This window comes from Lipotes vexillifer, unplaced genomic scaffold (genome assembly GCF_000442215.2).
Source record: "Lipotes vexillifer unplaced genomic scaffold, Lipotes_vexillifer_v1.1 scaffold492, whole genome shotgun sequence".
NCBI lineage: Eukaryota > Metazoa > Chordata > Mammalia > Artiodactyla > Lipotidae > Lipotes > Lipotes vexillifer.
The window spans coordinates 1,606,282-1,631,700 of NW_006780910.1; the positions used below are offsets into that span (position 1 = coordinate 1,606,282).

The 25,419-nt window shown below is 35.7% G+C and overlaps 1 protein-coding gene across 1 annotated transcript in view; it reads left to right on the top strand.

Annotated features, from left to right (window-relative positions):
* HCFC2 (host cell factor C2) overlaps nucleotides 1-22,636 on the top strand; it is a 46,332-nt gene extending 23,696 nt beyond the window's left edge. The window contains exons 9-15 of the mRNA XM_007454279.1: nucleotides 366-418; nucleotides 10,467-10,644; nucleotides 13,782-13,985; nucleotides 14,538-14,611; nucleotides 16,521-16,658; nucleotides 18,246-18,431; nucleotides 19,066-22,636. Coding sequence (XP_007454341.1) covers nucleotides 366-418; nucleotides 10,467-10,644; nucleotides 13,782-13,985; nucleotides 14,538-14,611; nucleotides 16,521-16,658; nucleotides 18,246-18,431; nucleotides 19,066-19,380 — 1,148 coding nt within the window. The 3' untranslated portion in view covers nucleotides 19,381-22,636. The remainder of the gene's footprint in view (nucleotides 1-365; nucleotides 419-10,466; nucleotides 10,645-13,781; nucleotides 13,986-14,537; nucleotides 14,612-16,520; nucleotides 16,659-18,245; nucleotides 18,432-19,065) is intronic.
* The last annotated feature ends 2,783 nt before the right edge of the window (nucleotides 22,637-25,419 follow it).

Here is a 25,419-nt window from a genome sequence, read left to right on the forward strand (position 1 = left end):
CCCCTGCATCGGCAGGCGGACTCCCAACCACTGCGCCACCAGGGAAGCCCGATGTACCTTCTTAATCTGACATGCTGCTTGACTTCAGGAGATGGTTTTAATTAGTTTTCATAAATATTTCAGCTTCTTTCAAAAGTATTTTTAACTAACAGGCACTTGGAAAGTAAAAGCAAATTTAATTTTACATGTTCTTCCAAAAAGGATTTCAGTCAACTATTAAGCAGACTATTAAGAAAACAGGTAAACTTTGATAAATATACTACTTTTTAAACCTTTAATATGTAACTTTTAAAAATATTTGATTGTAATGTATTTTCTTGAAGCTAATTTAGAGCATGTCAGTCTGAACTTTCCCATTCCTACAGGAGTCAGGATGGACCCACACAGACAAGGCAGTAATAGCATCATTCCTAACAGTGTAAGTTGAAAAAATTTATAACAGTAAGTGAATGTTTATGGTTACAGTCCCAATTTTTATTAATATTTTTAGCATATTACCCTAGGACAGGGGTTCTGAACCGTGGCTGCACATCAGTCACCTCTGAGATTAAAAAACAAACAAATAAACACAGATTCCCATGCCTTTCCCCAGATCTAGTGAAGCAGAATCTTAAAATGATGCCCAGATAACTCTGTTTTTAAGGAAAGCTCTGTATATCATTGTGACAGTAGCCTGAATTAAGAACCCCTGGCCAAGAGATTGAAGTCTCATTACACATAGTATCAGAGGCTAATACAAACACACACATACACTATATATATATATACACACACACACATATATATATGTGTGTATATATATATATATTTATATATATTTATATATATGTGTATATATATATGTTTTGGTTTTGTTTTTTTTTAAATTTAGGTGGTACTACAAGGTTTATAATGAAGAGCAATAGTTTCCTGCTCTGCTCCTACTTGCCCTTGATCCTGCCTCTAGAAACAACTACTTTCAAATATTTTAGCTCTCTTCTGGTATCTACCTTTGTGCTTTTAAATAAAATCCTTGTGCTGCCACTTCTTGACTTTCTAGTTTTAGATCAGTTGTCTTTAGTAATGGAAGGTGAAGATTTTATGATCTCTTAAAATATTGCCATTTCCTCCCCTTCCTCTTCCCACATCCTTTAAATATTTTTAGTTGAATCATTATTTGATATTTACATTGTGATGATGACATATTCATAGGTGAGCCATGTAGTGTGCTGTGAACATTGTTCCTTCTTCATGTAATTTTTTGTTTTTCTTGGCATTGTTATCTGCCTCACTTTTTCATTTGCTTGGTTTTCTTCTTGCCTATCATTAATTAATACTCAGATTCTCCAATAAAATAATAAAACTCCTCTCAAAATATTCAAACATATAAGGTAGTCTCTTTTTTCTTTCTTCACCACCCCCTGCCCCCGGAACCATTCCTCCCAGGGCCTCTGTCTTGATGCCCTAGGCTGTACTAATTCTTCTCTAAGTCTGCTACTCAGCTGTCAGATTAGAACTTCCATTTGTTTCATTTTGGAAGTTTCTTTTACCTCTTTTCTGTGTTAGAGTCCATGTTTCTTGATCTCATTTCATTCTTTCTTGGTTTTCTCCAGTAGTTTCCTGAGAAAGGGTTTATGAAAGGTAAACTTTTTGAGATCTTACGTATGTGAAAATGCCTTTTCTCTGTTCACATTTGATTGGTAGCTTGGCTGCGTTATAGAATTCTACATTGGAAATGTTTTCCTTAGAAATGGAAAGGCATTTTCCTACTGTCTTTTAGCATTCAGTGTTGCTGTTAAGAAGTCTGTTGCCACTCGGATTCCTGATCGTTTATATGTGACCTAATATTTTTTGTTTTAATCCCCAGTTCTCTGAAATTTCAACAGTGATGTACCTTAGAGTGTGTGTCTTTGCTTCATTCACTGTACTGTGCAGTCAGTGGGCCACGTCATTCTGGAAACTCATGGCTTTCATTACTGATTATTTCCTCCTTCCACATTCTCTTTCTCTTTTTTGGAAACTCCTGTTAATTGAATGATGGTCCTCCTGAACTAATCCTCTGATTTTACTTTTTATTTTCTATCTTTCCTCTGTCCTCCTTTCTGAAAAGTTTCTTCATTTATATTATAAATCTTCTATGCAATTTTTAAAAAATTCAATCACATATTTAATCTCTAAAGGCCTGCTCTTATTCTTTATTTCTTTTATGACATTTTATTTTTGCTTCATGAATGTAATATTTTCCCTTATCTCTTCAAGAATTATGCTTTTTTTAAAAAAATGGAGTTATATTCTGCTCTCAACATTATTTCTTTTTTTCAAGCTCCTTTTAAAAAAATTTGTTTTGGTCTTGGACTTCCACATTAGAGGCTGTTATCAAATGTCTGGTGATGCTTGGCTATCCTTTCATGTTTAAGTGACGCATTAAAAATGAGCTTGGAAGATGTCTTAGTCCATTTGGCCTGCTATAACAAAACACCATAGCCCAGGTGGCTTATAAACAATAGACATTTATTTCCTGCATTTCTGGAGGCTAGAAGTCTGAGATCAGGGTGCCTGCATGGTAGAGTTCTGGTGAGGAACCTCTTTAGGGTTGCAAACTGCTGACTTCTCATTGTATCCTCACATGGTGGAAGGGACAATGGATCTTTCTTGGGCCACCTTTTTTTTTTTTTCTTTAACATCTTTATTGGAGTATAATTGCTTTACATTGTTGTGTTAGTTGCTGCTGTATAACAAAGTGAATCAGCTATACATATACATATATCCCCATATCCCCTCCCTCTTGCGTCTCCCTCCCACTGTCCCTATCCCACCCCTTTAGGTGGACACAAAGCACCGAGCTGATCTCCCTGTGCTATGCGGCTGCTTCCCACTAGCTATCTGTTTTACATTTGGTAGTGTGTATATGTCCATGCTACTCTCATTTCATCCCAGCTTCCCCTTCCCCCTCCCCATGTCCTCAAGTCCATTCTCTACGTCTGTGTCTTTATTCCAGTCCTGCCCCTAGCTTCTTCAGAACCTTTTTTTTTTTTTTTTAGATTCCGTATATATGTGTTAGCATACAATATTTGTTTTTCTCTTTCTGACACAGATTCTAGCTCCATCCACCTCACTACAAATAAACCAATTTTGTTTCTTTTTATAGCTGAGTAATATCCCATTGTATATATGAGCCACATCTTCTTTATCCATTCATCTGTCGATGGACACTTAGGTTGCTTCCATGTCCTGGCTATTGTAAATAGTGCTGCAATGAACATTTTGGTCCATGACTGTTTTTGAATTCTAGTTTTCTCAGGGTATATGCCCAGTAGTGGGATTGCTGGGTTGTATGGTAGTTCTATTTTTAGTTTTTTAAGGAACCTCCATACTGTTCTCCATAGTGGCTGTATCAATTTACATTCCCACCAACAGTGCAAGAGGGTTCCCTTTTCTCCACACCCTCTCCAGCATTTATTGTTTGTAGATTTTTTGATGATGGCCTTTCTGACCGGTGTGAAGTGATACCTCATTGTAGTTTTGATTTGCATTTCTCTAATGATTAGTGATGTTGAGCATGCTTTCATGTGTTTGTTGGCAATCTGTATATTTTCTTTGGAGAAATGTCTGTTTAGGTCTTCTGCCCATTTTTGGATTGGGTTGTTTGTTTTTTTGATATTGAGTTACACGAGCTGCTTGTATATTTTGGAGATTAATCCTTTGTCAGTTGCTTAGTTGGAAAATATTTTCTCCCATTCTGAGGGTTGTCTTTTCATCATGTTTATGGTTTCCTTTGCTGTGCAAAAGTTTTTAAGTTTCATTAGGTCCCATTTGTTTATTTTTGTTTTTATTTCCATTACTCTAGGAGGTGGATCAAAAAAGATCTTGCTGTGATTTACGTCAAAGAGTGTTCTTCCTGTGTTTTCCTCTAAGAGTTTTATAGTGTCTAGTCTTACATTTAGTTCTCAAATCCATTTTAAGTTTATTTTTGTGTATGGTGTTAGGGAGTGTTATAATTTCATTCTTTTACATGTAGCTGTCTAGTTTTCCCAGCACCACTTATTGAAGAGGCTGTCTTTTCTCCATTGTATATTCTTGCCTTCTTTATCAAAGATAAGGTGACCATATGTGCATGGGTTTATCTCTGGGTTTTCTATCCTGTTCCATTGATCTATCTTTCTCTTTTTGTGCCAGTACCATACTGTCTTGATTACTGTAGCTTTGAGTATAGTCTGAAGTCAGGGAGCCTGATTCCTCCAGCTCTGTTTTTCTTTCTCAAGATTGCTTTGGCTATTCAGAGTCTTTTGTGTTTCCATACAAATTGTGAAATTTTTTGTTCTAGTTCTGTGAAAAATGCCAGTGGTAGTTTGATAGGGATTGCATTGAATCTGTAGATTGCTTTGGGTAGTAGAGTCATTTTCACAATGTTGATTCTTCCAATCCAAGAACATGGTATATCTCTCCATCTATTTGTATCATCTTTAATTTCTTTCATCAGTGTCTTATAATTTTCTGCATACAGGTCTTTTGTCTCCTTAGGTAGGTTTATTCCTAGATATTTTATTCTTTTTGTTGCAATGGTAAATGGGAGTGTTTTCTTGATTTCACTTTCAGATTTTTCATCATTAGTATATAGGAATGCCAGAGATTTCTGTGCATTAATTTTGTATCCTGCTACTTTACCAAATTCATTGATTAGCTCTAGTAGTTTTCTGGTAGCATCTTTAGGATTCTCTATGTATAGTATCATGTCATCTGCAAACAGTGACAGCTTTACTTCTTCTTTTCCGATTTGGATTCCTTTTATTTCCTTTTCTTCTCTGATTGCTGTGGCTAAAACTTCCAAAACTATATTGAATAATAGTGGTGAGAGTGGACAACCTTGTCTTCTTCCTGATCTCAGTGGAAATGGTTTCTGTTTTTCACCATTGAGAGTGATGTTAGCTGTGGGTTTGTCAGATATGACCTTTATCATGTTGAGATAAGTTCCCTCTATGCCTACTTCCCAGAGAGGTTTTATCATAAATGGGTGTTGAATTTTATCGAAAGCTTTTTCTGCATCAATTGAGATTATCATATGGTTTTTATCCTTCAGTTTGTTAGTATGGTGTAGCACATTGATTGATTTGTGTATATTGAAGAATCCTTGCATTCCAGGGATAAACCCCACTTGATCATGGTGTATGATCCTTTTAATGTGCTGCTGGATTCTGTTTACTAGTATTTTGTTGAGGATTTTTGCATCTATGTTCATCAGTGATATTGGCCTGTAGTTTTCTTATTTTGTAACATCTTTGTCTGGTTTTGGTATCAGGGTGGTGGTGACCTCGTAGAATGAGTTTGGGAGTGTTCCTCTCTCTGCTATATTTTGGAAGAGTTTGAGAAGGATGGGTGTTAGCGCTTCTGTAAATGTTTGATAGAATTCACCTGTGAATCCATCTGAACCTGGGTTTTTGTTTGTTGGAAGGTTTTTAATCACAGTTTCAATTTCAGTGCTTGTGATTGGTCTGTTTATATTTTCTATTTCTTCCTGGTTCAGTCTCGGAAGGTTGTGCTCTTCTAAGAATTTATCCATTTCTTCCAGGTTGTCCATTTTATTCACATATAGTTGCTTGTAGTAATCTCTCACGATCCTTTGTATTTCTGCAGTGTCAGTTGTTACTTGTCCTTTTTCATTTATGATTCTGTTGATTTGAGTCTTCTCCCTTTTTTCCTTGATGAGTCTGGCTAATGGTTTATCAATTTTTTTTGTTTTTTTTTGCGGTACGCGGGCCTCTCACTGTTGTGGGCTCTCCCGTTGCCGAGCACAGGCTCCGGACGCGCAGGCTCAGCGGCCATGGCTCACAGGCCCAACCGCTCCGCGGCATGTGGGATCTTCCCGGACCGGGGCACGAACCCATGTCCCCTGCATCGGCAGACGGACTCTCAACCACTGCACCACCAGGGAAGCCCTATCAATTTTTTTTATCTTCTCAAAGACCCAGCTTTTAGTTTTATTGATCTTTGCTATCATTTCCTTTATTTCTTTTTCATTTGTTTCTGGTCTGATCTTTATGATTTCTTTCCTTCTGCTAATTTTGGGGGTTTTTTGTTCTTCTTTCTCTAATTGCTTTAGGTGTAAGGTTACAGTTTATTTGAGATTTTTCTTGTTTCTTGAAGTAGGATTGTATTGCTATATACTTCCCTCTTAGTACTGCTTTTGCTGCATCCCATAGGTTTTGGGTCGTCGTGTTTTCATTGTCATTTGTTTCTAGGTGTTTTTTGATTTCCTCTTTGATTTCTTCAGTGATCTCTTGGTTATTTAGTAGCATATTGTTTAGCCTCCATGTGTTTGGATTTTTTACAGTTTTTTTTCCTGTAATTGATATCTAGTCTCATAGTGTTGTAGTCAGAAAAGATACTTGATATGGTTGCAATTTTCTTAAATTTACCAAGGCTTGATTTGTGACCCAAGATATGATCTATCCTGGAGAATGTTCCATGAGCACTTGAGAAGAAAGTTTATTCTGTTGTTTCTGGATGGAATGTCCTATAAATATCAGTTAAGTCCATCTTGTTTAATGTATCATTTAAAGCTTGTGTTTCCTTATTTATTTTCATTTTGGTTGATCTGTCCATTGGTGAAAGTGGGGTGTTAAAGTCCCACTATTATTGTGTTACTGTCAGTTTCCCCTTTTATGGCTGTTAGCATTTGCCTTATGTATTGAGGTGCTCCTATGTTGGGTGCATAAATATTTACATTTATTATATCTTCTTCTCAGATTGATCCCTTGATCATTATGTAGTGTCCTTCTTTGTCTCTTGTAATGGTCTTTATTTTAAAGTCTATTTTATCTGATATGAGTATTGCTACTCCAGCTTTCTTTTGATTTCCATTTGCATGGAATATCTTTTTTCCATCCCCTCACTTTCAGTCTGTATGTGTCCCTAGGTCTGAAGTGGGTCTCTTGTAGACAGCACATATATGGGTCTTGTTTTTTAATCCATTCAGTGAGCCTGTGTCTTTTGGTTGCAGCATTTAATCCATTTACATTTAAGGTAATTATAAATATGTATGTTCCTATTCCCATTTTCTTAATTGTTTTGGGTTTGTTATTGTAGGTCTTTTCCTTCTCTTGTGTTTCCTGCCTAGAGAAGTTCCTTTAGCATTTGCTGTAAAGCTGGTTTGCTGGTGCTGAATTCTTAACTTTTGCCTGTCTGTAAAGGTTTTATTTCTCTGTCGGATCTGAATGAGATCCTTGCTGGGTAGAGTAATTTTGGTTGTAGGTTTTTCCCTTTCATCACTTGAAGTATGTCCTGCCGCTCCCTTCTGGCTTGCAGAGTTTCTGCTGAAAGATGAGCTGTTAACCTTATGGGGATTTCCTTGTATGTTATTTGTTGTTTTTCCCTTGCTGCTTTTATTATTTTTTCTTTGTATTTAATTTTTGATATTTTGATTAATATGTGTCTTGGCATTTTTCTCCTTGGATTTATCCTGTATGGGACTCTCTGCACTTCTTGGACTTGATTGACTATTTCCTTTCCCATATTAGGGAAGTTTTCAACTATAATCTCTTAAAATATTTTCTCAGTCCCTTTCTTTTTCTCTTCTTCTTCTGAGATCCCTGTAATTCGAATGTTGGTGTGTTTAATGTTGTCCCAGAGGTCTCTGAGACTGTCCTGAATTCTTTTCATGCTTTTTTCTTTATTCTGCTCTTCAGTAGTTATTTCCACTATTTTATCTTCCAGGTCACTAATCCGTTCTTCTGCCTCAGTTATTCTGCTATTGGTTCCTTCTAAGGAATTTTTAATTTCATTTATTTTGTTGTTCATCATTGTTTGTTTACTCTTCAGTTCTTCTAGGTCCTTGTTAAACGTTTCTTGTATTTTCTCCATTCTGTTTCCAAGATTTTGGATCATCTTTACTATCATTACTCTGAATTCTTTTTCAGGTAGACGGCCTATTTCCTTTTCATTTGTTAGGTCTGGTGGGTTTTTATTTTGCTCCTTCACCTGCTGTGTATTTCTCTGTCTTCTCATTTTGCTTAACTTACTGTGTTTGGGGTCTCCTTTTCTCAGGCTGCAGGTTTGTAGTTCCCATTGTTTTTGGTGTCTGCCCCCAGTGGGTAAGGTTGATTCAGTGGGTTGTGTAGGCTTCCTGGTGGAGGGGACCTGATGCCTGTGTTCTTGTGGGTGAGGCTCGATCTTGTCTTTCTGGTGGGCAGGACTGCGTCCAGTGGTGTGTTTTGCGGTGTCTGTGAACTTAGTATATTAGGCAGCCTCTCTAATGGCTAATGGGTGGGGTTTTGTTCCTGTCTTGCTAGTTCTTTGGCATGGGGTGTCCACCACTGGAGCTTGCTGGTCATTGAGTGGAGCTGGGTCTTAGCGTTGAGACAGAGATCTCTGCAAGATCTCTCGCTGATTGTTATTACGTGGGGCCAGGAGGTCTCTGGTGGTCCAGTGACCTGAACTCGTCTTTCCCACCTCCGAGGCTCAGGCCTGCCACCCAGCTGGAGCACCAAGACCCTGTCAGCCACACAGTGTTGGCATTCACCATCAGGAAAAGTGGGTGCTCATGCACTGCTGATCCACTTGTGAATTTTTCAAGTTTCTGTGAAAACAGTCTAGCACAATCTGTTTTAAAAAAACCCAACAAAACTCTTGGGCCACTTTTATAAGGCACTAATCACAGCCCAAAGCTACTTCCTAATAACATCACCTTGGGGGTTACGTTTCAACATATAAATTTGTGGGGGACACAGACATGTCAGACCATAGCAGCTCTATGCCTATGGGCATGCTTGATTAGTAGACCTTAATGAGGGTTTTTGAGTGAGGATCTACAAATATCAGTATCTTATCTTGTAGACCAGTGGGTTTCCCCTGAGACTTCTCCAACCTCTTGCTTAAGGGCTCTAAGCCTGGCTATCAGTATTCTGGGAGCTTAATGCAGAGAGGGCAGTGTCTTTCTGTTCAGTATGCAGACTTTCACTTAATCCCCATTTTTAGTATCGGTGCCCCTCCTCCATCCTCACCAGAGAGACTCTGTACCACGGTCCAGAGACTCCCATTTTAATCTTTCTACCTATCTCCCTTCTTCAGTTTGAATGGAGGTGAGGAATCTGTCTGCCTTTGTATGCTGGAAGAGCAGAGCTGGGGCTGCAGACACTTTTTATATAGTCTTCTGTATGATGGTCCTCTGGTGTTCTGCACTCTGCACTCCAGCCTCCAAAGAACCTGATGCCCCCAATTTCCAAGCCTTTCTGGGCTCTTCAGCAAAAACGGTTCACCTCTCAGTGACTTTCCACCTACAGGCTCTTAGCTTTAGCTTTTTCTGCTTTTAAAGGCATACCTCATTTCTTGCACTTCGCTTTACTGTGCTTCCCAGATAGTATAACATGGAGACTTGGTAGTGAAATAAACTTAGGGTCAAATTCTAGCTCTGCTACTTGCTGGCTGCCTGACCCTGGGTGTGTTATTTAAGATCTCTCCGCGTCTCATTTTTGTCCATCTGTAAGCCAGGGGTGATTTTATCCAATTTATAGAATTCTTATGAAGATTAAATGAGATACAGACTTTATAACTATGTAGCACAAGGCCTGTCACATAATATGATGCTCCTTAATGGTTGTGGCTGTCATCATCATCATTTATTAACAGTAGCACAATCACTATCAATTAGAAGGGAAGTAGAGGGCATATTATGGACAGGTATCCTTAGAGCTATGAGAAATTATAATTGATAATATAGTTATAATTGACATTAAAGGTGGAGACAGAAAAGTAACAAAAAACATGTAACAAAAAAGAGGCAACGATATTGGGGTATTTGAATGAAGCCAGATCACTTTTATGGTTCAGTAGACCTGTAATTATTGCTATATAATAAGTGATGTTCACACCGATGATTTGAATTATCAAAAGGTTTAAATGTGTTTGTTATAGTGTATTTAAGAAGACAAATAGAAATGTAATTAGGAAGATTCCTATCTAGAATGTTTAATGGTGAAGAATATTGATATGTATGTATTAAATCTTGAAGCCTATATGGAAAACTCAGTCATAGAGAATAATTCATATGCTTGAAGGTTTCATATAACTGAGATTTTTCTCTTAGGAGTCGTAAAATCTTTAGTGTACATGTCTGATCTTGTTAAGAAAATTTGAATGTTAAATTCAGTATCTTGGGTGTTGTCACCTATGTTACATATGTATTTACTTGAATACTAACTACCACTTGTAAAAATGTACATTTTTTTTTTTTTTCCCTGAAAATGTATTGTTCCTTTTCCCTTCAGAACTGGTCTTTTGAGAATGAATATTAAATGGAAAGAAATTGTTTTCTTAAACTATTATAAAATTTAAAGAATAATCCTGTACAAATTAAGAATATTATTTAAACTGTTTTGTATTTTGGAAAATTTATTTTCAAAACATTTAAGTTGTAAATTATTTTGCTTGTTTTTACATGTATTTCTATTTAATTGAACATTGCTTGCTACAATAAATTATTTTACTTCTTGTAGATCAGTGATACAATGAACAGTGCAAAATCTGAACATACAGCTATGAAAGGAACTTCACTGAAAAACAAACCAGAACTCAAAGCATCGACTGATTCTAATGCCACTTTACATTCATCTTTGGCAACTAACGCTTCTAATCATAACAGTTGTGTGGTGGATATGCTAAGGAAAAATGAAGGTATAAAGATGGCATTCTAAATAAAGCTTAAGCTTTTTATAATAATGGCAGAAAATTTTAGAGTCTTTGAAAAAGTAAATGTTATATGGTTTGGATCCATTTTCAAAATATAATATATACCTGCCATATTAACCCTAATTAGAATGATGTCAAGATACCAAGCAAGAACTTACCTGAATAGTAAAGATTAGTTATTAACTACAGAATTTAAATGAGGCGAGCTCTTGTGTACCATTTGAGATTGGCCAGTGTGTTCAGTATCACTGTTCCATTACCCTGTTGTCCTAGCACTTATAACTATCTGCAGTAATTTATTTTGGGCCAGGATTTTGTCTATCTTGTTCACATAAAGTTCTCCAGCACCCAGATTGATGCCTGGTAAATAGTAATCACTTAATAAATAAATAAATATTTGTTTACCAAGTAACTGGATTATCCCCAGAAAGGTAGTTCATTTATGAAACTGTTGATTAGCCTGTTGAATTCATGGTACAGCTTGTAATTTGATGATCCTTATATTTTAAAGTATTTAATTTGAATATTCTGATACCATTTGAGATATATTAAGTGTTGCCTCTGATTTCATTGTCTAAAATTACTTTATAAATCTCATTCTGATATATCCCTGACATAGGAATATGTGGTTTTATTTTTAATTTGAAAAAATTACGACCGTAAAATATTCAAGGAAAATAATTTCCTATAGTTTTTCTAATTTTATTATTTGTGGAAGAGGAGAGCACTTTTGTTTTGTTGATTTTCTGATATAAGGGAATCATTTGGTCAAAATTATAAAAGTTGGTCTTGGACGTCAGTTTAAATTTCTTTTTTATAGTGATTTTCTATGTCTATCATATAAAGAAGTTTATACTCTTGAAAACAAATATGAGCTTTGAGATTTGAGAATCTTAATGTACTCTGAATCCTACTTGTAAGGCAGTTTGGATAAAATTAATATTAGTCAAATGGAGAAACAAGAGTGGTTGTACAATGACAGTGTCTGGCACATAGTAGATATTCAAATGTGTGAATGAATGGTTACCCAATTTCAGGTTAACAAGAGGAGATTGGGCTTTTTCTCTGTAGGTTGGAGTAGCTGATATGTTTCTTTCTTCTTTCCTTTTTTTGTGTGTTTCAAAAGTGAAAAAGTGACACGATTAGTTGTGTTTCTTTTAATTAATTAATTTAATTAATTTATTTTTGGCTGCGTCGGGTCTTCGTTGCTGCACGTGGGCATTCTCTAGTTGCGGCGAGTAGGGGCTACTCTTCATTGCAGTGCGCGGGCTTCTCACTGTGGTGGCTTCTCTTGTTGCAGGGCATGGGCTCTAGGTGCGCAGGCTCCAGTAGTTGTGACATGCAGGCTCAGTAGTTGTGGCTCGCGGGCTCTAGAGCACAGGCTCAGTAGTTGTGGCGCATGGGCTTAGTTGCTCCACGGCATGTGGAATCTTCCCAGACCAGGGCTCGAACCCGTGTCCCCTGCATTGGCAGGCGGTTTCTAAACCACTACACCACCAGGGAAGCCCCACAATTAGTTTTTGTTTTTTATTTTAGAAAGGACATTCTAGCCTCACCATCAGGAAGAGTTATAATAGGAAATGGTTGGGAGACTCCGTTAGGAGGTTCTTTTAGGACTCCAAGAGATGCATAGAGACTAAAGCAGTGGGTGGGATGGAGAGGAGAGAATGCATCAGTTTAGAGACCTTTAGAAAGTAGCACCTATTAGACTTGGAAACTGGTTAGATATGAGAAATAAAAATGAGTTGAACATGACTCCCGGTATTCTGGGTTGGACATTCAGTTGTTGATGATACTATTCATCAAGATCGGAAATACAGGAGCAAGAACAGATTTGGGGATAAGATAGGTTCAACCTTGAACTTACTGTTTTTGAGCCACTTGAGGAACATATTGGTAAAGATTTCTAATAGGCAGTTGGATACTTAGGTCTGGAGTCTACGAGGCAGTTCTTGGCTGGAAGTATAAATTTAGAAATTAAGAGTATCTAACATGTAAGCTCCACAAGAGCAGGGACCTTGTCTGACTTGTTTACTGCTGGGTTCTCAGGACCTGGCACTGCACCTGGGACATGTATTTGAGAGATGTATAATTCGTGAATGGTAGCTAAAACAACAGGAAAATATGCAAGGGGAGAAAAGAAAAGGCTTAGAAACACCTGCATTTAAAGAGTCATTTGAAGAAGAGAAGCCAGCTAAAGAGATTGAAAAGGCATTCCAAGAAGGTTAGGAAAAAAGATTGGTATCATATTTTTTACCTGTATAGCGGGCATCACTGTTTATGACTGTGCATTTATGATGTATGCATGAGTGAATACAAGTCATAGACAGAAACAGTTTCAAAAAAGAGTATGTGGTCAGGATTGTTTACATTGCAGAGAAGTCAAGTAAATGAAAATAGATAACTATCCCATAGAAATAAGTATCCCTTGACATTTGTCAGAGCCATTTCATTAGAGTTGTGTGCTGGATCAAATTTGGGGAGGTCAAGGAATTAGAGACTGCTCTAAAGGAAATTAGCGAGGGGAGATGGTAACTGGCGAATACTGGTTTATAATGTTTATAGACTGAGGGCCAAAACTACTGAAGAAGAATTTGAAAACCCCAAAAAGAAAGGAATGATTGATAAAAGAGGGTCCCAAAATATGCAGAAGGAATGGAACCAAGAGCACAAGAGAATAGATTAAACTTCCTTAGGAGAGAAGTCATCATCTGAAATGGAAGAGAGGACAGAGGGGCTCGGCACAATCATAAATACATTTCTAGTTTATGACAAGAGAAGGCAGAAAATTGGTGGCATTCATGCCTGATCACCTCTTTTTCTTTTCCTAAAATGGGAGGAAAGGCCATTTTGATCTATGACTGAGTAGAGTTCAAGAACAGTGATTCAGTGTTTAGAATGGAAGAAGGAGCTGAGAAGTTGGAAATCTGTTATGGATATAATGCACTTTATTTTTCTAGATATTTTATGCCTAATGGTTAAGTCATATGACTGACTTTCGTGGTGCTCACGTTTATGATTTTAAAATTGAAAATGCCAAGAATTGGGTGACAAGAACTACAAGATACAGCAGTTATTTGCAGGTGTTATGTTAATAATTAATCCTTTCCCTTTAATTTTAGGTCCTCACACTTCAGTAAATATAGGTGTTCTAAGTAGTTGCCTGGACTTAAGAACAGTAATCCCTGAAACTTCCGTATCCAGTACTGTTTCCAACGCACAAACTATGGTAACCCAGCAGACCATTAAAACTGAATCATCCAGTACAAATGGGGCAGTTGTTAAAGATGAAACTTCACTAACAACATTCAGTACCAAATCTGAAGGTTTGAAATGTGTTTCACATACTGTATTTTGAACCATTTTTGTATATAAATTCATCAAATGTATTTGTTTTAGATGGGAATTGCATTTCATCTTGGATTGAATCAAATATAAAAGGATAAGGCATTTCAGTTAAAGCCATTATATAATATTTTCTCTGCTACCTTACATAAGATAGTTAAATTAGCACACACTGCATTCAATCAGAATGTATCTTTCCTACCATGAACTTATTCTGCAAAATTTTTTTTTCCTTAGAAAAGATTAGTTCTAGGCTATGGAGTAACAATTCTCCCAGCTTGATTGATTTCTCATTTTGTAAATTCTCATTTTATTCTTTTGCAATAGGAATTGTGTTTCATGTTTGGTGAACATTCTCTGAAGTTCCAACTAGTCATCAAATCCTTGAAAAATGAACTTTGTGAATTAGTTCAAGTTAGAGGGTCCATATTTCCAATTATTGTGATTTTTTGTATATTTATAAATTATATTTTAATATATCTGTTTGATAAGTGATTATGTAAGTCTTATCTGATGAACTGTTTAATTTTTAGTTGATGAAACATGTGCATTACCTGCAACTAAGATCAGCCGTGTAGAGGCACATGCTGCAGTGATGCCATTTTCTGTAAGTATATTACCTGGAGATGATATATGTTTACAGACGGTTAAATATGCTTTAAATGCTGAGCACCTTCAACATAAATTCAGGAAAAGATTCGGGTATCCTCTAGTAATTGTTTGACATAGATTGAAAAATGAAGGGTTAAAGAGAAAACTGTTCACAGTATAATGTTAAGTGGAAAACTGTGGACAAAATATATATACTGCAGTCCCAATTTTATTAAAAACATACACAGTGTGTCCATTCACACTCTCACGTGAGTCCTCACACGTCTGCACTACGATGCTAGATGACTTTCTTCAGGTTGTGGGGCCAGAGATAATTTTCACTTTCTTTATGCTTTCAGGATTTTTCTGTAATAAAATGTTACTTTTATAATCAGAAATGTGTGTGTATACATACATATGTGTATATATTGAAATTACATTAATGGTTTAAAGAGTAAAAGGACGTGTCATAAAACATAAAACTTGAATGGCTTTATTGCTAGCTACTTAATAGGAGAACAACAGAATACTGCAGTACTGAGTCAGGCATACCTGTAGGGTATCCCAACAATCGCTGACATTGGGTTTTTTGGTGGAAGGCCAGAATTAGTCTGCCTGGTACCAAATTTAAATGCTAGGAATGTGCCTCACAAATAGTATACTAAGATTGTTTCACTTAGATGAATACATGTGTTTGTGTATATCTTTAAATTTATTTTTAAATTCTCAGTCATTTTAACTTTATTGCTATGAGCAAGAGTTTTTATTTGACCTAAAATTTACCTTTTAGAATCTTCAAAATTAGTCTATTGTTGTAGTTTTCTTTCAGTCATGATTTTATGGCTTTTGATTCTGTATTTACCTTCATCAGCTTTCACCTTTCCAGAATGTTAAGTCCCAGTGTTCTTAGACTCTTCTCAGAGAAGAATTATTAAAATGAATTTTTATCTCTTAAATCTGTTTTACAATGCATCAGCCAGAGTGGTATCTGTTATTTCAGTTGGAGCCAGTTGTTTTATAAAAGTTGTTGAAGAGAGTTTTTACAACTTTAAAATGAAAACAAGTTTAAAGCTATTCCTTTTCTAAAAACCTTAAAGACTCTTCTAGTTAGCTCACTTTGTCATGTGTGATAGCCTAAGTAACAAGTAATGTGAATTATAAGCATGTACCTCTGCTGTTATATATTCAAGACAGAAATAAATAACTGAAGTGCACATTTGTTTTGAGCTTCTGGAAACAGTGTCTCATTTATAAAGAAGATGGCTTAAAAAGGTTAGTTCCAGGGTTAAGTATAATTCACTTATCACTAAAAGTAGCTTAAGGTAGAGGAAGTTTATTAGTCTTAAAGCAAAGGTAAAAATGTAAAACTGTTTAATCTGTTCCTCTTTAGTATATAATAAATTATATTCAAATTGCATTTTAGTTTTGAACATTTTTTCTCCTTTTAGGTTTGGAGAATCACAGGTATTTCAAGTGCAAAGATCACTGAATTTCTGCTAGTTGTTTTTGAATCTAGAAATAAGCCAGCTTGGAATGAATTTTTCCTTATTTGCTCCTTTTGGAGCAAGTTGTAGTGTCACATTAAAGGGATTATTACATTTTCTGAGAGAGTCTCTGAAATGACAATGTTCTATAAAACAGCTGGCATTTTAACGTATCACTGATTGGAAAGCATGCTAACTCCAGCTAGGTTGATAGCACAGAGCTACTGACTTGGAGAATGCCTGTCACTCCCTATGTTTGAATTGGCAACCCTGTTTCACTGTCAGTTGACCTAATCTGTTAAGAGTTTATTTACTTATGAGCTATTAATTGTGGTGTTTACCCATATACCTACTTGTAGATCACTGCATGGATTATTAAATCTTGAAATTTCTTGTATGTTCAGTAAGAGTCTTCATAAATTTTTCTTTCTCTGAAATTAGAAAGAGACTCCTTCAAATCCAGTGGCCACAATGAAAGCAGGAGAACGACAGTGGTGTGATGTAGGAATTTTTAAAAATAATACAGCTTTGGTGAGCCAGTTTTATTTGCTGCCAAAAGGGAAGCAAAGCATCTCAAAGGTAGCTATTGACATACTTTCTACACTGTTAGTTATAAGCCTCAAGAATGAGATTTTAAAAAATAATCCTGATTCAGGACATTTGAATGAGTGAAATTGGGATCTGTTTACAATCTATAATTGCGAGTTCTATATATAGTTATCTTGTATTCTTTTTTAAGACTCTTGTTATAGAATATATCACAAGCAGGTTATTTTAAAAAATCTCATACAATCACTGGGCTGAATTTTGAGTCATAAATGATATGGTGTGGCCAGTACAGATAAAGATTTTTTGAAATAGCTCTAATTTTGTTACCTGGTGTGTTTAAAGAATGTTTAAAGACCATTTTTTTACTTAGAACTTTTGTTATTCCTAATTTCACAGTTTAAAAAGTTTTAAAACCCCTACGCTATTGAATAAAATCTAATTTCCCCTTAATTCTAAAGTCCCTTAAAGAGGACCTCATATATATAGATGAGACATTAACCCTCTAAGAATTATGAAATAGATAACAGCTCCAAAGCATATTGAACTGATTTTTTTCTGGAATGGGGAATTTCAGAGAGGGAATTGCCAAAGAAATACATATTCGGTTTGAATCTCCCAAAGATCTTACTAATGGGGAGTATATCATTTATCATTATATTTTAGTTTCTCTAATATTACTTCTGGTGTCTCACTTTTACATATTGAATTCTTCCAATTCTTGATAAAAATAGATATCCTAGTTAATAATTTGTTGGTATTATGCCTAACAAAATTTCTGGCTGTAGTTTGATTTCATATACATGGAAATATCCTTATCTAAGGGCCTAGTAGCTATCTGTTTTTCCCAAAAGAAAGAAAAGAACATAAAATTTAGAGCCATTAAACTTGAATTTGAATCATTAGTTCCAGTACTTGACAGTGTGACGTTGGACAAGTCACTTGTTTAACCTTGCTGAGACTCAGTTTCCTCATCTGTGAAATGGAGATGACCTAACTCCCTTAAAAAAATGGGATGGTACATTGGCACTACCTGTCTCACAGTGGTGTAGTGAGAGTTAGGGCGAATATGTAAAAATTGTTTGAAAATTGTAGATGTTATGATCTTCTTGTGCAGAGTATGCAGTCCAATTATTTAATTTAACATTTTTTCAGCATCTGCTGAATATTATTAAAATGCTCTGTACTATGTGCTAGTCATTCCTTTTCTATCAAGTTTGCTTGCCTGTGTCCAAAGGGCCTGGCTAGACTGTTTGACAGTAAATTTTCTGAGGTTTCTACTCCACGTTAAGTTTACATGGAGATAGTTGTTACCTTGTTTATAGTGGTCAGTTTTTTTCTATCTCCGTACTCGTCATGTGCAGAATACCCTTATATTTCTTTTTATATCCAGTGATTCTCAACTGGAAAGGTACTTTTCCTCTGGATGAGAATCACCAATTTATGGGCTTAGTTACTTTTGTTTTGGGGGAGGGGGGGTTCATTCCATGTATGAAAGAGGAAAATAAGTAATGTGAACTACAACCCTAAAACATAATTCATTCTTTAAAAGTTTTGTTATTTAATGAAAAAATAATTAATTGCATCTTTTCTTTGACTTTTGCATATATTATATTTTAGATAGGAAATGCAGATGTACCTGACTACAGTTTACTTAAGAAACAAGATCTTGTTCCAGGCACAGGATACAGATTCAGGGTTGCTGCCATCAATGGTTGTGGAATAGGCCCTTTCAGCAAAATCAGTGAATTTAAAACTTGTATTCCCGGTTTTCCTGGAGCTCCTTCTGCAGTCAGAATTTCAAAGGTGAGACATCAGGTCAAGACTTAATGATTTAAATTACTGAAACTTTGTACATGAAGTAAAACTATCAGTTTAGAGATTCTTGTTAGTGTCTGATGAAATGAGAGGTATCTAAAAGGGGTAGATTAAAAATTTTTTAATATTTTTCTCTAATCATTCATGATATTTTTAAGGACCAAAATTTCAAGCAGAATTACAGCATCCAAATTTTAGAAAGTCAGGGAAATCTGTGTATGCTTCTTAATATTAGCTTTGTTCTTGTTATTATGGAACCAAAAAGTTTTGTGCTGGAGAATTTTAATAGAACACATTTAATTGGATTATATTTTATCCTAAGGTCCTATCCCTATTTAGAGAAGATAAGGTCTGCTTTCAGATAAGGAAAATCCCTTTCTTGGGGTAGTACAGGCAGACTTCTAAGCCTAGTTATGTTTTTTAAAAGGGCATGAATTAAACACTATAGATCCAATTAAGGTTAGTTTTTAAAAACCAACAATAAAAGTTCTAACATCTAATGCAGTTACTTTAGTGAAAAGCATCTTGTGTTCTAAAGATAGACTCAACATAATAAGTGATATTAGAGAAAACTTCAGAACTTTTACCTGTTTTTGTTTTTGTTTTTCCCCCGCTCTTCAAGAATGTTGAGTGTATCCATCTTTCCTGGGAACCTCCAACTTCACCTTCTGGAAATATTTTGGAATATTCAGCCTACTTGGCTATCCGCACAGCACAAATACAAGATAATCCAAGTCAGCTTGTGTTTATGAGGATTTATTGTGGTCTGAAGACATCATGTATAGTAACTGCTGGGCAACTTGCAAATGCACATATTGATTATACATCCAGGCCTGCCATTGTGTTCAGGATATCGGCAAAGAATGAAAAGGGATATGGACCAGCTACACAAGTTCGATGGCTTCAAGGTAACAATAAAAAAGCACCTTTAAATTGATTTTTTTTTAAACTGAAGGTATTGTGATGATTATTTATTAGTAACTGGTTTTGGAGATTTGTCATTTAAAAGAGTATTCTCTGACTGTATTTCTAGCAGTTATGAATTTGAGTTTGTAAGTTGTTCTTAAAATGTATTTGCTCAATTCTAGATCCAAATAAAAGTAGAAAAGAAGCAAAGCCTCTCTGAAGACTAGTATATGAATTCTTCCTTAAAGTTATAGCTCTTTTATAAAGGAAAATAGTAAAATTAAGATAAAAGCTAGAAGGCTTTATTACTCCAATATCTTTTATAAAGGCCACGTAACTCAGTCATCCTAGAGTTATTGAGATGATTCTAGTAACTGGCTGTTGTACACTGTGCTGTCTTATATAGTAAATGTTCTCTACATTGTAAAGGCCCTGTCTTTGAGTACTCCCTCTAACTTTATTCTATTTGAGCAGTGGTTCTCTAACAACTATCTTCTACTGGATAATATTTGTAATACTGATTTTAGTAGCCATTTGATTCATTTCTTTATCTACAGTTAGCACAGAGCTTAAGAAATTAAAAAAAGAAAGGCAAGTTCAGAAATCTGCTTTTGAATTTTCATCATTTTCCAAGAATCATGGCAACATACAAAAAGGATAATGGGTTTTCTTGATTCATACCAGGTTGATATATTGGAATATATTTTTGGCCAAAGCACTTAACTTATCTGGCCCTCAATTTCCTGATTAATAGATGAGGGAGTTAAAAGGGTTTACCTTTAAGGTCCCTTTCAGCAGTAAAATTCTGTATGTTCATCAGAAGTAAAGTATATCCCTAAACATTTTAACATCTGTCTCAATGGATCTAATTTTGCTTTTGCTGAAATTAAAATGTTCATAGTTTAAAATTCAAAGTTAAAGTATGTCCTTCTTATTGAAGAAAGAAAGAAGCACCTTAACTGGACATGAGTTTTGAAATAGTGTTTTAAACATTTGTAAGATTTTTGTAAATGCTCTAAATGTTTTATTTTTGCATTGTTTTTACCTTGAAATTGTATAAACTTTTTTACAACTGAAATATAAGCATTAGACAGCTTACTCAGGTTCCATTACAACCTTAAAGATGCATATAGGCATTATGGATACTCTGCTACAGGTAACTTGTTTTAAACCTTTTAGACGTTTCATGGTTCCACTGCCTATTCGAATCTGGAATGAATATACAGAGCAATAATTGCAGAAAAGATATTTCAGACTAAGAGCTGCAATAGCTGCAGGGGCACAGGTCTGTCATTTTATACCATGTAACCTTATGCCAGTTTAGGTTGACTGAGTAGCTGTGTCCTCAAACTTCATGTATAATACTCCAAGCAAAGATGGATTTAATTGTGCAGAATTGATATATATGTATGTTCCAGTTACTAATTTAAAAGTGTATAGAATATTTTAATATATAATTTTTGTAAAGAACTGGGATTTTTATACTACAGTATTTGTAATTAATGTGTCTCACTGATTTTCTCTTGAAGAAAATATGCAAACTGTTAGACACGTAATGAGTGATTTCCAAACTCTAAAGGTAAAATAAATGCACTACTGTGTTGTTGTTAGAATACCTTTTTTGTGGCTACATGAATCCTTAATCTTTAAATGTGTACTTTACAAACAGTGTTTACAAGGAGCTTCTCTGGTTTGTTATCCCAGCACCTCCCTTGGTGAGAGCTTCATTCTGCATTTGTTTAACTCATATGCTTTGCTTTGGGCATATGCTTGCTTTTTGCACTAGTAGAATTTTAACTTACCTCATTATTATGTTTGTAATCATTTGTGTAGCTTCCATAATATGTCTGATATAGGCTAAAGAAGTACTTAACCAAAGTTAAAATAAATGGTAAGCAATTTTGCACATATTAAATGCTAGGGTTTGTTGTATATATGTGTGCGTTTAGTTATAAAAAGAATAACTGTGGAAAGTTATAGTAAGTATGTGTTTCAAGCCCAATCAGTTTAATGATCTGTTTGCTTTATTAGGAAAAGGTCTGGCTTTTAACCCTTTATTCTCTGCATTAATTAACAGTTTGCATCTTGAAGCACTTCTCTTAATGACAAGGAATAAGTTGACTTTAAGCAAAGAATAGAATATTTGTTTGAGTGTGTACATTTATACCTACTTAGTATTTTGTTTAGTTTACTTTGTTTAAATAGCTCTTCTTTTCTAGACTAGGAGGTGAATATGAACCTGTGGTTCTAAAATGTGTCTTATTTTCTAGAGAGAAAGGCAGTCTTTCTATACCAAGGGATTTGTTTAAATAACAAATGTTTTTACTTTGAGAATCAGCCCAGTTTCTTACCATTTTTTCACATTTGTACATTAAGTAGTAATCACATTTATCTCTGATAAATGATTGGTGACTGAAAGACGCCATTAGGAAATATCTGTGGCTTTGACATTAATAGTTAATAAGAGATCATTGAGCTATGTGTTTATGAATAGAATGGATTGGGATAAATAACAAGAAAAGTGCATTTAGCTTCTTATGATTTGCACATTTTCTAAGTGGAGATCCCTTTGTGTAGCAGTGGGTTATAACATGCAGGTATCTTTCATAAGAGGATTTACCCTGAGTTAAATTACTTTCTTTACTCCTCCCAGCTGGATAAGCAATTCAGATGTACAAGTCTTTGTGCCATCGTCCTCTTCCTGGACTCTGCAGATTTGGTTCAATAGGTAGTAAAAAGATTTTGCTGTTGCATGCTCTTAGAATTATGTTTTCTAAAATATTCTATTGGCTTCATTTTAGTTTAGTAAACTGTTTGGCAACTTAACTAGAAATAGGGTATTATAAACTCACTTTTATCTGCATTAAAAAAAAAAAAACAGAAATAATCCAATTGCATGTATGAAGGCCCCCTGCCCTATAACCCAACTGCATAAATGTAATCATCTGTAAGAAGGTGAAACTGTTGATCCATTATTTCAAAGACTTGTAGACTAGCAAAGATTTGTTCCAGTTAGATATATGGTCTACTATAACTGGAGATATTTTTATTTTTAAAAACTGCAGCACTTGTAGCATAAAAATAACTTGTAACATTGGATATGAAGAGATTACTAGTATTTAAAATTACTGTAGTCATCTGATCATAAATGAAATAGGTTACAAAATAGACTTGGTCCTTGACCATTTAAGGTATAACTGACAGTTATGTTTTCCAAGACTAATTTTAGGCAGTTTTATGTATTGTGTACCAATGACATGTAAAATAAAGCACCTTTTCCACTATAAGCAATTACAGGTGTTATTTATTTTGAACTACATGGAAGAAAAAGTATGGTGGCAGAGTAAATCTGTAGAAATGCTGATGTTGTATCATTCACTTAAAATGATACAGGCAGGCTCATAAAGAATGAACTGTGTCTAAAAACTTGTTTATTTAGTGGATTGTGTTTGGGAGTCATTTTCTGATAGAAATGTAAAGCCTATCTAACCCTTACTGTAACTAAACTAGTATGCTTGAAAGTAAAAAGGCAGATAGATGGCTCCAAGAAACAGACTAAAGTTGTTGTCACCTTTTTTTGGTCTTCTTTACTCTGAATTTTTTTTTTCTTTATGCTTTTCATTTTAATTCATAGCAGCCAGTCTTCTGTCCTGCTACTCCATCAAAATGGCTCTAGCAGAGGTCAGGGATAACGTCTCATTTCCCAAATCCATTGAATTCTTTCATTGTACTTAATCTTGTCATTTGAAACTTTAACCACTCCCTTGACACTTTCACGTTTTTTTAGTTTCTGTCAGACTGTGCTCTCTGTCTTTTTATGCACCTCCTTCTGTCTGCAGTCCCCTTTTCCACTGCCACCTGTCTCCATTCATATTTTCAAGATTTAGGTAAAGGTCTCCAACCTGCTGAAGCCTTTCCTGACATACTTAATTTCTAGGTAGATTTGACCCCTTTTTCTTATGCCCCCACTGTCCTTTGTTCAATCTTCTGTCATAGCAGCCTAAAAGCTCTTGTACCCTTACTCGTTAGCGTTGTTATTCCTCTCCCTCTGCCAGATGGTCAGAGACTGGGTCTTTATCGCTCTTCCATATCAGCCATTTAGCTGCTACTTAAATATTCTAACAAATGACTAAAGAAAATTGTACCTTTACATCTCTCTCCATACTCTCACTCCCCTTCTCAAATTGGGTCAAAGTGAGAGGGAGGCTTTGAAAGGGAAAGAGTTTTTAACAGATTTAATAAGCCTCTGGAGGAAATACAAGCTCCACCTTTGTCTTACCCTACCCTGCTGTTACTTAGGTTCCTCAGAGAAGTTCTGGGATAAGTAAGAGATATGTCACATATTTATTAGGCTAAAGGGGATTTAATATGGGTGTGTATAGATCTCAAGAGGAATTCTTTGATCTAAAAAGATCTGAGAATTTAGTGAGACTGGTGGGCATTGCTGGATAATGATTTTTAACATTGGATGATCAGGAAAATGAGCTAAAAATATTTCCAAAGTCAGTCTCTCTGATTTCCATATAGGAAAGCCATGGACAATTGTCTAACTTTAGAAGAAGCTACCTACATATTTAATATGTAAGCACAGGGAGCTGATGGAGGACACAGAGCACCAGCATTAGAACCTCACTGGAGTCTGTCAGGTCACTGTTGTCACCTCTAAGCTTACAGGACAAAGGATTCTTACACTACTGGAAAACAAGATGACATTGGCACACCTTCTTTCCAAGTTTCCCAGTTATAGTCGGGAGTCCTTATACTTATATATTTCTGTAACTCAGAAAAAGACTTTTTAAAAATCATGCCTGGAAAAACATGAACTACAACATTCTGGGGAGAAACAATTCTATAAACCGAATGATGAAGGAAAAAGCTATACCAGCCTCCTTATTCAAAATAGATCTCTATATCTTCTATTTCTATAACTATATAAGGTAGCATCTAGTGTTTGTTTTTGAGCATAGAGTAACTTTGTCCACTAGTAAGTCATGGTCCAAGAAATGTCCACCTCTGACCAAGAGGATTATCCATTCCTCCTCTGAAAAGATAGACTGGAAGTTCCCTACAAGCTTGAGAAAAGCTCCCTCCCTATTTCTGTTTCTTATTGGAGAAGGAGGACAAAGCTACAGGTATAATAATGACATCCGATTTAACAAAGTTGTGGGTGTGCCACTTAAGGCAGCGTAGCATAAGAGAGGGGGCAGGGCTCTGGAGGTCCAGCCAACTGCTTGATCAGAAATCATCCTGCTGCCAGTTGCAGTTTAGCACATCCTGGTGGCATTGTCCATTCCAGCTTACATATGGGTAAGATTTTGGGTCTTTTGTAACAAGCAGCCTAGGATTTTTAAAATAGCACAACGATGTCTGGAATGTTCTGAATGTTTGGAACCTAGTTGAAGAGATTGGACCTGAAGGATACACTGTCTGCCCTCCATTTCCTGAGAATGTATTGCCAGCCATTTGCTGCCGGGCCTAGTCTGCCTCTTGCACCACCTCCCTAACCCAAGATAATAACTTTAGCCTGCCTTGTTGGGTACGAGGGATGGATCCAATGTTTCAAGACCTTTTTTTTCAAATTTCTAAATTGTATACCAAAATGTATAGCAAATCCCCTGAATCAGGTGAAAATGTACCTTAACTGTGCCTTGTTTAATTTGCAAAATGGCACTGCTGGTGAAGACCCTGGCAAAGATATGATTGCAAAATTGTTATAACACTTGTGACCAACCTGGGCACATGTTATTGACCAATGTGGAGAAACAGTCAGTAGCCACCATGCACTTTCTGTATTTTTGGATTGCTTAACACGTAAATGCACTATTAGGAGAATGTGCCAAAGGGAATTTGTACTTTTGAAAGTCAACAGAATTCAGTAAAGAGGCAGTGTCTCAGTTTATTTTGTGATTTGTATCACCTATCATTTCATTCTCTGCTTTATACATATAATTATATACCCAATGAACAACATAACCAACTAACCAGAATCATGCCAGTGGCTGAACCAACTTGGCAGAGCAGTGCTATAATACTGCCATCTCGTTAGATCCTAACTCTCTGGGAACCTAGT